Source organism: Bos grunniens, chromosome 22 (genome assembly GCF_055505025.1).
Source record: "Bos grunniens cultivar Pamir isolate PY7600 chromosome 22, Bosgru_T2T1.0, whole genome shotgun sequence".
NCBI classification, from domain to species: Eukaryota; Metazoa; Chordata; class Mammalia; order Artiodactyla; family Bovidae; genus Bos; species Bos grunniens.
The window spans coordinates 54,528,696-54,542,220 of NC_141186.1; the positions used below are offsets into that span (position 1 = coordinate 54,528,696).

At 49.2% G+C, this 13,525-nt stretch overlaps 1 protein-coding gene across 3 annotated transcripts in view; it reads left to right on the forward strand.

Annotated features, from left to right (window-relative positions):
* Positions 1 to 13,525, forward strand: part of CDCP1 (CUB domain containing protein 1) — a 56,584-nt gene that overhangs the window by 37,886 nt on the left and 5,173 nt on the right. For all 3 annotated transcript variants that reach the window (XM_086368451.1, XM_086368453.1, XM_086368452.1), the window contains 4 exons: positions 6,277 to 6,498; positions 7,476 to 7,856; positions 9,674 to 10,039; positions 12,340 to 12,427. In XM_086368451.1, the coding sequence (XP_086224577.1) occupies positions 6,277 to 6,498; positions 7,476 to 7,856; positions 9,674 to 10,039; positions 12,340 to 12,427 (1,057 nt within the window). The remainder of the gene's footprint in view (positions 1 to 6,276; positions 6,499 to 7,475; positions 7,857 to 9,673; positions 10,040 to 12,339; positions 12,428 to 13,525) is intronic.

The following is a 13,525-nucleotide window of genomic DNA, read 5'->3' on the forward strand; positions in this document are numbered from 1 at the left end:
TACAGGATGAGTTCAGAGGGGCTCTTCCCCGGGGTTGTCTATGAGCTGGAGTCTGTGAGTTGTGATGTGTGGCCTTGAACCAGGACCTCTGTGACACGTGCTAAGGATGGATCCTGCCCACAGGCTGCTTCTCATCCTTATCTTTATCAGTATTTGCTTTGGAAAGTAGGCAGAAACAGGCAGAGAATCAGGCAGAGAAAACAAGTGGGAGTGTGGACTGTCAGGCCTGGTAAATATCTGCCAAGGGATCATACAGGATCCACTCCCAGATTTGCCCATCTGAGGCTGTCTTAGGAGTGCCCGCTCAGCGCTCACTTGGAGCCCGGCTCCTGGAGAAGCCTCAGTTCCATCATATCTTGCCCCGAGATTCCTTCTAATTCACAAGAACCGTGTACAAGGCATAACGTTATATATACATGTATGTGTCCATTGATGAGTCCACTGTCATCAGTGTTAGCAGAATGTTGAAAACAGCCATCGGAGGGATCAGAAATGGACTGGGTTTGAGTTGTAGAAGACGAAGGGATTTGTTTACCATCTTGGTCATAGTGAAGTGCTGCTGCTGAATTCTGCTTCCTGTAACATCGGCTGGGTTGAAAGCTACATCTGATCAAATTGTTAAGCATGCTATTACCAGCATCAAGAAGGATACAGCTTTAGTTTTGAGGCAAATAGTGGTTAACTGCAATTTAGATGTGTTTAGCAGCGTCAAGGCTTTACATCAAGCAGGGTTTGCCTTTTTCTAGACTACTGAGTGAACCTGGCTGGCAGAAGTATCTTTTTTATTAGATTCAATTACTTTTGGTTGTGCTGGGTCCTCATTGCTTTGGGCGGGCTTTTCTGTAGTTGCGGTGAGCGGGGGCTACTCCTCGTTGCGGTGCGTGGGCTTCTCACTGCGGTGGCGTGTTTTGGAGCACGGGCTCTAGGGCACGCAGGCTTCAGGAGTTGTGGCTCCTGGGCCCTGGAGCACAAGCTTAGTAGTTGTGGCTCATGGATTTAGTTGCCCTGCGGTATATGGGATCTTCCCAGACCCAGAATCACACCCGTGTCACCTCCGTTGGCAGATGAACTCTTACCCACTGTACTATCAGGGCTGTCCAGCAGAAGTATCTTTAGAGATAAAATTAGTCGAGGCTGGGTGCCCTGAGAGCTCTGAGTCTCTGGACATCTCCGTCTTTGAAACCCAGCATGGACCCTAAATTTCAGGACATTGTGCAAGGCAGCGAGCCCTGTGCACTCACACGTTTGTCAGGCTCTATAAATATGTGTGGACAGCTTGTCTTGCAGGCAGCATAGGCCGGCAGTCAAGGGCACTCCCTCTGGAGTTGGCCTCCGAGAAGTTAAAATCCTGGCTCCCCTACTCACTGTGTGAGCCCAGGCAAGTCACTTCACTCCTGTGTGACTCAGTTCATCTTCCGGTGGCGCCAATAGGCCTACCCTCGTAGGGGTGCTGTGAAAATGCAATGAGGGGGCACTGCCTGGCAGGTCGTAAGCACTGTCTGAATGTTATCCTGCCAGGTGCCAGGTCAGGGAAGGGAGGCAGCGTCAAACAAGACACAGCACTTGTCCTTAGAGGTTAGCTGGCAATCCAGAAAGCAGATGAGATTTGTAGGGTGCTGGTGGTCCCCTCCCAGAGGAGTTTCTTCTATTTTCATGTCTTGTTGGTTTTATTTTAATAATTGCAGTCTTTGTGCCCTGTTGGTGTGACATGTGGTCACCGTGTGGGTGGCCGTTTCTCCACAGGCTCCTCTGGGGCTGCAGTGGATCGCTGTAGGGGCCCAGGACCCCGGTACGCTGTGCATCACTGGGACGGGCGGAGGTCTTCAGGGCCGGGTCTCCTGGTTCTGCTCCAGCCGATTCTGTCTGTCATTTTCATGCCCTCTCAGCGTCAGCTGGTGGTAACAAATGCTGTTGGTCTTGTTTCTCCCTTTCTTGCACAGATGATAGAAGTTTCAGAGGAAATTTTGGCTGGCATCTCTACCCACTTGGCTGTCTTCCCCACCTTGGCACTGTCTCTGCACTTGTATTGGCAGAGGGGTCATCATCTCCATCCTTTCCTGAGTGCTGGTGGTCAGCTATTCCCGGCTTGTGGTTGGCTGTTCGGTGCTAGGAGCTGGTTGTTCCACACTTGTGGCTGTTCTGTACCCACGGTTGGCCAGTTCATATCTGTGTTAAACTCTTATGGATTGCCAGTAACTTCAGCCATGCTGCGCCTCCCACTGTGTCCGTGCTGGGGTTCCTGATCTCCCTACATATACCTTCTCCTAGGCAATGAAGAGGGCCTCCCCGGTGGCGCAGTGGTAAAGAATCCGCCTGCCAGTGCAGGAGACCCAAGAGACACGAGTTTGATCCCTGGGTCAGGAAGATCCCTGGGTCAGAAAGATCCCCTGCAGCAGGGCATGGCAACCCACTCCAGTATTCTTGCCTGGAGAATCCCGTGGACAGAGGATCCTGGAGGGCTACAGTCCATGGGATGCCAAAAGTCGGACACAACCGAAGTGACTTAGCACACTCGCATGCTAACTTAGGAGCAGCCAGATGGAAGAGATGCATGGGTATGTGGGAAGGAGGGCAGGGCTTCCAGGCCGTCTCCCCAAATCTCCACGTGTTGACCCACCTGGAAGCCCCTCAGAAGCAGTTTCAGGGGCATGTAACGGGATTCAGAGCAGGGAGCATCCCTCAGGCTTGGGGGGCGGGGTACCAAGAGGAGACTTGTGACAGAGCCTGGCCCCTCTCAAGCTGCCTGAGGCCCCACACAGGATGTGCCCCCTCGTGGCCACAGGAAAGAAACACATATGTGCTGTTTATGCTCTTTGCTTTTTTTTTAATTTACTTTTTTTGGCTGCGCCTGGCGGCCTGTGGAATCTTAGTTTCCCGACCAGGGATTGAACCTGCACCTCTGCACTGAAAGCAGGGGGTATTCACCATCAGACCACCAGGGAAGTCCCTCTGCTCTTTCTTAATTTTGGAGATGAGAAAAAAGCTAGAGGTTTGGGGTGAGAGGGACTTCAAGAGCCTTGACCTTGCTTTGTCCCAGCAGAAGGAAGCAAATGCTCAGACCACCACACCAGGAGCCCCCATGAGAGTGGTTTGCACTCAGCACACACCATGTCCCAATCATCCATCTGATCATCCATCTGTCCATGTCTGGGTCCTGCTAAACACCCCATCAGGCATCTTGTCTTATTTCTCTATCTTCCCACTCTCAGCAGTATCCAGCACATTCCAGGCCCTCCGTAAACCCTGCTTCACTACTCTCAGGAGGCCCCCTCTTATCCAAAGTGGTTCAGACTCAGAGCACTTTGGTGCTCCAAAAGCACCACGCCTCAAAAGGGGCAAGGGTGGCATACAGTGGCGGCACCAAGAGCGCAGCTGCGGAGAAGTCGGGCAAGGGCGAGAGAAGTAGAACCAGAGCAGAGGCAGAGCTGAGAGGCCTTCTCAGGCCACACAGGGCGGCTGTCACAGCCCCCTTGCAAAGGCAGAGCCTCGGCAAGGGCACAGGCAGCTGTCAGAGGCACCCAGACCCTTATCATCATCCATCCAGTAGGACCTGACTACAGTCGGCTCAGAGTGCCAAAAAAAAACACCCAACTTAATGAATATGGACAGCAGGAAGGTACTACATTGAGCCTGACCGCCCCCCAAGCCCTTTTCTCAACCTCTGTACTTTGCTGAAAATATCAACTAGGCTCACACTAGACCCAGACGGCTCCTGCAGAGATTATCTTTCCATGGCTTGACCACAAGCACCCTGTGTCTTAAGACAGTAATGTACAACCTGCCCCGGACTCGAGGAATGACTGATCTAGCCAGCTGTGACCAGATGTGTGAGCACAGATAGCCTACATTGCCCAAAACCTGCAGCTTAACCATGTCTGAGATTGTCAGAGAGCTTGATTCATAATTATCTCCACCGAGCACCAACTCAACAGACATGAATTTGAACAAACTCTGGGAGATAGTGAAGGACAGGGGAGCCTGGCAGGCTACAGTCCATGGGGTCACAAAGAGCTGGACACGACTGAGCAACTAACATTTCCTACCTTCTGGAAGATACATTTACTTGCTCAGAAAATACCAACAGACTAAGTGTATCTTCAAGCCCTGTGGGTTTCCAAGTTATCATGATTCAAATAAGGTAAAGGGACGTGAGTTTCCAGCATTGTGTATCACATGCTTCCAGTGACCCATCTGGGTAAACGCTGGTTGCGGAAGCAGTTACACTGCTTCTTTTTCAGCTTTCGTAACCACCAGAAGCCACCTGGAGCCCTTAACTAAATGTTGGCTTTGTTTGTATTTTTTGTTGGGTAACTCCTGCTCTAAAAATCCAAACATCACAGACAAAGCTAAAATCTCCTTGACAATCTGTATTGTCCCTACTTCCAGGCTCCCCTCCCAGGGTAACCACAGTTATGTGTGTGCTTAGTCGCTCAGTCGTGTCCAACTCTTTGTGACCCCATGGACTGTAGCCCGCCAGCCTCCTCTGTCCGTGGAATTCTCCAGGCAAGAATACTGGCATGGGTTGCCATGTCGTCCTCCAGGGCATCCTCCCAACCCAGGGATGGGACCCAGGTCTCCTGCATTGCAGGCAGATTCTTTACCATCTGAGTCATCGGGGAGGCCCATAACCACAATTATGAATTTGTTATATTCCTCGCCAAATTTTTTTCTCTTCATTTAAATATTAAATGCAAATGTATGTACATGTAGAAACAGCTATTTCACTTTACATAGAGATTTTACAATCAAATAATGTCACAGTCTAAATATGGTTCTACAGCTTGCTATTTTGTCTCATACAACATCTTCTTAACTGCTGTGTAATATTCCCTTCATGCGTTTCATGGTCTGTTTAACTATTCCAGTATTATTCCGCTAACTATGGCTGGTGTACAAATGTGGGCATATATCCCCATACACTGCTGGAGTTATAGGGCTGAAGAGCTTTTATTTTTATCCTATGCTTTTTTTTTTGACTGCACCACGTAGTCTTAGTTGCGGTATGTGGGATCTTTGCTGACACGTGCAGCATCTTTAGTTACAGCACGTGGGATCTTGTTGCCTGACCAGGGATTGAACCCAGGCCCCCTGCATTAGGAGCCTGGAGTCTTAACCACTGGACCACCAGGGAAGTCCCACTGTATTTGATTTTAATTTGCTTTTCTCTAATTACAAGCAGTATTACAAGCGATACTAAGAACCCTTCAATGGCAGCCCACTCCAGTGTTCTTGCCTGGAGAATCCCATGGACAGAAGAGCCTGGCAGGCTACAGTCCATGGGGTTACAACAGTCAGACGCGACTTAGAGACTAACCCACCAGAGAAAGACTACCCTCGATTCGGCAGCAAGTGACAACTGTCCTTAAGATTTCTTTTTTTTTTTCCCCCTGATAGAAAAAGAAAACACTTGGAAAATGAAAATAATAAATTTTCTATTCAAATGTAAAAAAAAAAAAAAAGAACCCTTCACATTTTGGATATTTGGACATTTATATTTCCTGTACTGTGAACTCCTCAGTCATTCTGTTACAAACATTTTCTCCCAGTGTGTGCCTTGTCCTTCAGACATTGTTTTTGGTACGTCAACCAGAGAGACATTTTTATCTTTTTTTTTGCTTTTATAATTTGTGTTTATTCCACATTTAAAAAGATAATCTCTTTGTTTTTATTTTGGTGACTGCTCTGAGGCACCAGTGTAACATTCCTCTTTTACTCATGGGAGACACCATTCTCTTGGCCCAGCCTATGACGTAGTTCATCTTTTTGTCGCTTATTTGAAATGTAGCATTTATTAGAGACTATATCTGTGATTCCATCCTGTCTATGAATCCTGTCTCCCTGCACTAATACCAACGGTTGTTAATTACTGTTCATAGTAGCAGAATATTTAAATAGGTGATGCTACATCCCACTTGGTTGACTAAGATTTAATGAATATTTTTAAAGATTAGTGAGTATGAAAACTGTATACTAAAGTAGATATATCTGTACAAAATAATAAAGTAAAAGCTGAATATACATTTTTATATACACTGTAATATGCATGAACAAGGACTAAAATGAATTTGAAGAAATGAAGTGCTTCCATGAGAGGGGTAGAAATGCAGTCCTGCTCATTTTCTTTTTAAATTTTGTTTCAAGCTATCATAATGTTCTCTTACTAATAAACAAACTTCCCAGCATTCCCCAGCCATGAGAGGTTCTGTGCTCATTTTTGCCTCCACGTGAGGTTGGTCCTGACCGTTCTTCAGGCCTGTTTTGTACTTGTGGTTCCAGATAAAACCTACGTGGTTGACTTGAGTAAGGAGCGAACCATGTCGCTGTCCATCGAGCCACGGCCCAACAAACTGAAACGCGAGTTTGTCCCCAGCTGCTTCGTGTGCCTGAACTCTCGGACCTGCAGCACCAACCTCACCTTGACAGCTGGCTCCAAACACACTATCTCCTTCCTCTGTGATGATCTCACACGCCTGTGGATCAACGCCGAGAAAACCATAAGTACGATCCTGCCCTGTCTCAGTGGGGTCCGCTGGGTGGGTTGTAAATAATCTGATCACCAGCAGGGCAGGGTGAGCAAGGGCAACCGGCAAGCACAGAGTGAGGTAGAGACACAGCTCCTTTTAGGACCAGCAGCCTCAGTGGGGACATGCTTCCTTCAAAAGCAGGTAGCATCCCCCATGTCCATGCTCACGTCTCCTCTGCCCAGCCTCCAGTCTCCCTCTTTTGAGGTCCTTGTAGCCTTCCCTAACCTCCCCCATGCGCACCCGCTGCTCCCACTCTCACTGCCTGCTTTTCTTCTCTTGCATAAGAGCAAGTCTTGAGGTCAAAGACTTTGGCTTCTTCCACTTTTTTTAACCCCTTTAGTTACTAGCCGTGCCAGACGGGTGCTCGTCACGTAAGAAATGTCCCATCAGTGGAGAGCAGCAAAGCCAGGAGGCACCTCCTCCTGGCGACCATCATCTCTCACATGGATGCTCTTAGGGTCTCCACCGAGGCATTAGCTGGGTCCAGGAGAGGTGAAGCAGCTAGCCCGAGGCCACCCTGATAGGAAGCAGCAGAGCTGAGACGCCAGCTGAGATCTCCCCAGCTCCACTCTGCTCTAATCACTAAGCAGAACTGCTTCCCCACAGGCAGGGACGCTGAGCAGTAGGGCTGGGTGCAGGAAGAATACCTACACTTGGCCCATGTGGCACTTGGCGTCTAAGATATAGGTTGTCTTAGAGATGAGAACTGGCAGCAAACAAGAAGAGAAATTTTCAACCCTGACTCCTCCCCAGAAGGTGGTCTGCCAGTTTAGTGGAGAGTAAGAAAGCGAGAGCAGGGGGTGAGCTGGGAAAGGAGCACCAGGGAGGCAGGAATGAAGGAAGAGGAGAGACCAAAGGGAGAAGCGAGAAAGCCTCAGGCTAACTTGAGAGCTGGAGAGGATGCGCTGCCGGTCTCCTCCCAGCTGAGCACCACCTGCCCCTCTTTCACAGGCTGCTTGGACCACCGGTACTGCCACCGGATGCGCTACTCGCTCCAGCTGCCACCGTCCGTCTTCCAGCTGCCCGTGCAGCTGCACGACTTCACCTGGAAGCTCCTGGTGCCCAAGGACAGGCTGAGCCTGGCGCTGGTGCCGGCCCAGAAGCTGCAGCAGCACACGCACGAGAGAGTCTGCAACACCAGCTTCAGCTACCTGGTGGCCAGTGCCGTGCCGGGCCAGAACCTTTACTTCGGCTCCTTCTGCTCTGGAGGGTCCATCGAGCAGATCCAGGTGAAGGAGAACATCTCGGTGACCCTCCGCACCTTTGCCCCCAACTTCCAACATGAGAGCGCTAAGCAGGACCTGACTGTGTCCTTTATCCCCCACTTCAAAGGTAAGGGTGTCTTTCACTCTCTCCCCATCTCCAGGCCCCTTAGCCGTTCTCGTTGGAGAACTCATTTTGCTTTTGTGATCAACTTAATTGTCGATTTGAAGAGAAACAGGTACCTGAGTGGGTACCTGATGAGGAATCCTAATCCTGAGTTTACCATTAGGCTAGTGTAGACAATTCCAGGAGTTAGAAATAAGTCTCTGACATCACTCTCTGACAATAGGAGGTGATGGTTGGTAGGCAGCGGAACAAATAATCAGGTCTCGAGCCTTTTTTGGAAGCAGGCAGGGCATAAATGAGAACTAACCATAGTCTCAAGTCCTGGATTCTTGAGGTGGTAACATAAAAATCCTTATGCAGACATGCTTATGATTCTGCTTTGACAATTCAGAATGTGGTTCAGAGGACACAGAGGAAGGAATATGGAGAGAGAGATGAATCTTTGGAGCATTCTCTTGCATGGGGGAGCAGAACCCTCCTGGGGGGCCGGTGCATGATCTTCTCAGGCAGTAAATGAGGTTTAAATCGGTCACAATGGATGAACTCTATATGGCTGATTTTGAAATTCACGGTCACCGTTACAAAGTTTTCAGTTCATTTTTAAATTCACCGAGACTTTAATTCAAGGTTTACTCCATAGTTTTGTTCTCAGAGCCGTGAGTGGGAGGGAGATGAATCTTTGGCCGGTGAGATCAAGGTCAGTCCAGGCTGTCTGGTGTCTTCTAGTTTACCAGTGAAACTCCTTCTGGGGAGTCTTTGAAAATAAGACACACCATCCTCAGTGTGGAGGGTTGGGGTTTTATCTTATCCGAAGGTAAGGAGTGGATTAGAGACCCTTTCAGCTTTGCCATTCTAGAATTCCTCCCAGAACCTGAAGTTTTCTAAATCTCCAAAATAGAAATCAGTATATTCCAGTCCCACCACGGTGCAGAGCATTAGATGAATGTTAGCTCCGTTGAGGGCATATTTCTTTCTTTCCATTTTTAACTTTTCTGGCCGTGCCGAGTGGCATGTGGGATTTTAGTTCCCCAACCAAGAATTAAACCTTCGTCCTTTGCATTGGAAGGCGATTCTTAACCACTTGACCACCAGGGAAGTCCTGCAGGCATTTCTGAAAAGAACCTGAGATAACCACCAGTTTGGCAAACTTGGCCTGTTTTATGTTTGGTTGGTTTTTTCAAAAGGCCTGAGAACCTCCTTGAAGACTATTCTTTTGACCAATATGGCAGCCACAGACCACAGGTGGCAGTTTACATTTAAATCAATAGTAAATGAAATTAAAAATTCAGTTCCTCAGTCACACCAAGTACTTTCCAAGTCTTGCAACAGACACCTGTGGCTGTGACCACTCTCCTGGCCGGTGCCGATCCAGAGCTTCTCCGTCATGGCGGGATGCTCTGTGGTCTGCTGTAACATCATCTCCTCCACCTTCCTGTTCTCTCCATCTTCTTTAAAAATAACTTATTTAATTTATGTTTGCTTGCACTGAGTCTTCGTTGCTGCCTGCCGGCTTTCTCTAGTTGTGACGCGCAGGGGCTACTCTTTGGTGCGGTGCTTGGGCTTCTCATTGTGGTGGCTTCTCTTGTTGCGGAGCACAGGCTATGGAAGCTCGGGCTTCAGTCGTTGCAGCACATGGGTTCAGGAGCGTAGAGCTTAGTCACTCTGAGTCACGTGGAGTCTTCCCCGGCCAGGGATAGAACCCGTGTCCCTTGCTTTGGCAGGCAGATTCTTGTCCACTGTATCCCCAAGGAAGAACTGTGTTCTCTCCATCGTGATTGAGTGAAACAACATCTGAGTGGATTCTCTTCCCTTTCCTGCAGAAGAAAGTGTCTTCACAGTGACCCCAGACACGAAAAACAAGGTCTACCTGCGGACCCCTAACTGGGACCGGGGCCTACCGTCCCTCGCATCAGTGTCCTGGAACATCAGCGTGCCCCGAAACCAGGTGGCTTGCCTGACCTTCCTCAAAGAGCGAACAGGTGTGGTCTGCCAAACCGGGCGTGCATTCATGATCATCCAAGAGCAGCGGGCCCATGCCGAGGAGATCTTCAGCCTGGAGGAGGAGGTGCTGCCCAAGCCAAGCTTCCGCTATCACAGCTTCTGGGTCAACATCTCCAACTGCAGCCCCATGAGTGGGAAGCAGCTAGACCTGCTTTTCTGGGTCTCGCTTACCCCAAGGACCACGGGTAAGGTCTTTTGGGGGTGGTGGTGGACAGCAAATTGTTGGCTTAAGAGTCGGGAGCAAGCCTGGAAGGCAAGTCAGAAAGCATGGATTTCAGCCCTGGCTGTCCATGTATCAGTTAGCTATTGAATCAGTAATTCTGAGTAACAAACCACTCCAGAATGCAGTGGTTTAAAAACAGCCATTTGTAATTTCTCACATGTTGGCTGGGCATTTCTGGTCTGAGCTGGGCTTATCGGATTCATTCACTCAAGCCCCTGTGGGCAGCTGCAGGTGGGCTAGAGAACTTTGTCAGTCTTGACCAAACACTCTCACATTCTGGGGCCCAGACAAGATCAGCAGGGACAACTGGGATTCCTTGGCTCTACTCCACGTGGATTCTTACCCTCTAACCCAGGCCCCTTCTCATGGCAAAGCCAGAGAGATCCAAGAGAGGCTGGGGGAAGCATGCTAGGTCACCTGATGCTTAAGATTAGAAACTCATACCCCATCCCTGTGACAGCATTGGTTTGGTCAACTCAGATTCAAGGGGAGGACAGGTAGGCTCCCCCTCTTGGTGGGAGGAGCTGCAAAATCACACAGTAAAGGACATGGTTTGGGGAGCGGGGAGAATTGGGCATTTTTTGTAGTCAATCTACTACTGACCTCTTTCTGACATAGAGAAAGTCTCTTTTGCCCTCTGATCTTCCTCATCTTCCTTCTGTAGAGAATAGATGACTGTAACTACCCTGTAAAATTTTCACTGGGCATTCAGAGTTGGTGACTCAGATGTGAGAACCTGAAAAGTGGGACACGGACGCATGGCACCAGCACTTTTTATTTAGTCCAGTGAAGCATCAGAATCCCTGAAGGCCCTTGGTCGTGAGCCATGATGAGGATTTTGCTTTTATGCCCAGGGTAGCAGCATCCACTGGAGGGTTTCAGGTAGTCTGTGCTGGGGCCATGTTTGCACTGGATTCCAAGATAGTCACAGAGCATCCCAGTGTTGGAACCATGGAGATTTGTTCCCTGACCTCTTCTCTTTTTGATGGTCAGATAGACTGTGTGTCCATCCAGGTGGATAGATTGTGACCACCCAGGCCACACAGGTGGTCAGCAGCAGGAGCATCGACAGGGACCAGAAACCACATGTGAAAAGCTCGCCCACACTCAGATTAGCTCCTGGGTTTTTTCCTTCTCTTCCATTCATTTTCTGTCATTTATGTCTAGTCCTGTTTTTCTCTCAGTCTCACCTTTTGTTTTCTTGTTGAGCCAGCCAGAAAGTCTAAATCCCAGCTTGGTGCAGGGCTCTCTCTCTGACTGCTTTTCCTTTTCATTTGTACAACTGCAGGAGAAGGACAGCACACATGAGACAACCCTCTCCTAACTCCTTCTCCTCTGACTTTTGACTCCCTGCTTTCTTCTACACTCTTCTCTCCTCCAACTCGGGCTGTGGCGATTGGGGGAGCACAGCTGGGATAGGCCAGGAGTAGCCTTTGGAGTAGATCTGGTAGGTCTCCCAGTTCACTGTGTAACAAACTACCCCAAGATTTAATGGCTTAGATGGTCACCATTTTTTTATGCCCACACTCCATGGGTCAGGAGGACTTCCCAGGTGGCACTACTGGTAAAGAATCCATCTTCCAATGAAGGAGAAGTAAGAGACACGGGTTCCGTCTCTGGGTCTGGAAAATACCCCAGAGGAGGGCATAGCAGCCCACTCCAGTACTCTTGCCTGGGAAATCCCATGGACAGAGGAGCCTGGCGGGCTACAGTCCATAAGGTCGCAAAGGGTCAGACATGACTGAAGCGACTCAGCATGCACGCATGCAGGCATGGGTCAGGAATTCAGACAGGGTACAGCAGGTGGCTCATCTCTGTTCTAAGATATTGGGAGCCTCTGCCAGATGCCCTGAACAGCTGCGGGGGGTAGGCTGGGATGGTTCACCTTTGTTCACTTTCAAAGCTGGGTGGGACCCTTGGGTTTTGTTTTTTTTCTCCCTCCTGGAGTCTCAACATGGCCGCTTGAGCTTCCTCACAGCATGGTGGTCTCAGCATAGTCAGACTGCTTACATGGTAGCTGGATTTTCCTCAGGAAACACAAGACGCTTGCACATTTCTAAAAGGTTAGGCGCATACCAGCTCAGCTCATATTCAAGAGGAGAGGAAGCAGATTTCCCTGAATGTGTGAGGAGTGGCATGTGCATTTGGGCAGGGAAGGAATGGATGGCGGCCATCTTTGAAGACTGTCTACTGAAGTTTGTCACCAGGCTAAACTAACCTCACATGTCTCCTCATCTCTCTCCCTTGTGTCTCTGCTCACAGACCTGACTGTCATCATCCTCACGGTGGTGGGAGGTGGCGCCTTACTGCTGTTTGCCCTCGGATTCATCATATGCTTCGTGAAAAAGAAGTAGGTGGAATTTCTCAAACTCTTCTCCTGAGCTGACACCTCCTCATATCACACAATCCAGAGCTGTCATTAATTATTGACTTTTTTTCCTTGCTTTCCATTGACCGCCCCCCCCTCCCCCGCCCCTCCCCGCAAAGATCAATCTTAAATACTATTGCTAGGGGGGAATTCCCTGGAAGTCCAGCAGTTAGGATTCCTAGCTTTCCCTACCTCGGGCACAGGTTTGATCCCCGGTCAGGGAACTAAGATACCACAAGCTGTCTGGCATAGCCAAAAAAAAAAAGGAGCATAAACAGTAGTGCCAGATGTGAAGTATGCTTGGGGGTGGGGTTGGCGTAGAAACCCCCTACCTAGCAGGAAAAAAAAAAGAAAACACACATGTGGTGACATTGTAGCCTGCAGTGTTTAGGCAGCTGCCTCAGCACAAGCTCCCTGTGAATCATTTACTGTCTGCTCATTAGACTGCGGTCCTCATGGGGGTGATGCTGGCAGAAAAAGCTCACGTAAGCCCTGCCAGACCAGGCCTGTGAACCTGCTCCACTGTCACCTTGAGGTACACATGCACGCTGCCCAGCTTGTTGTCCTCCAGTTTTTTAAACAAACTGTCTGTTTATGCTTGTTTGTTGGCCTCCAGACGGGTACCAGAAAGCCAGCCCTGTGGGCAAGAGCAAGGAAGAGCCAGTTAACTGACTCAAGTCTCACCTTCCACCCCCTCGGGATGACAGCTTCTTTTTTATGAGAGGACAGGGTTGACCTTTTCAGAGGTTCACCTTAGTCCACGCTGCTACCAGATTTCATCAATTCTGCTCGTATTTCTGATTAAAGCCATGGGCGGAGGGGGCAGTGGGGGGTGCGTCTGTTTTCCTTAGCAAAAAAACTAAAAAAAAATTTTTTTTATTAACCGGGGCCATGAGCAAACAGTTGAAATTGCTGATCATCAGTGAGACTGTCTAGAAATGTCTCTGCTGATGAGGACGGGCTGGCAGGTCCAGGGGAGACGTCTTCTCGGTGAAATGGGATTGCACATGTCTTGCATGAGGGGAAAGGACTTCTTTTAATGACGTATCATCGTAAGGTTTCTCTCAGGAAACTTTCCCG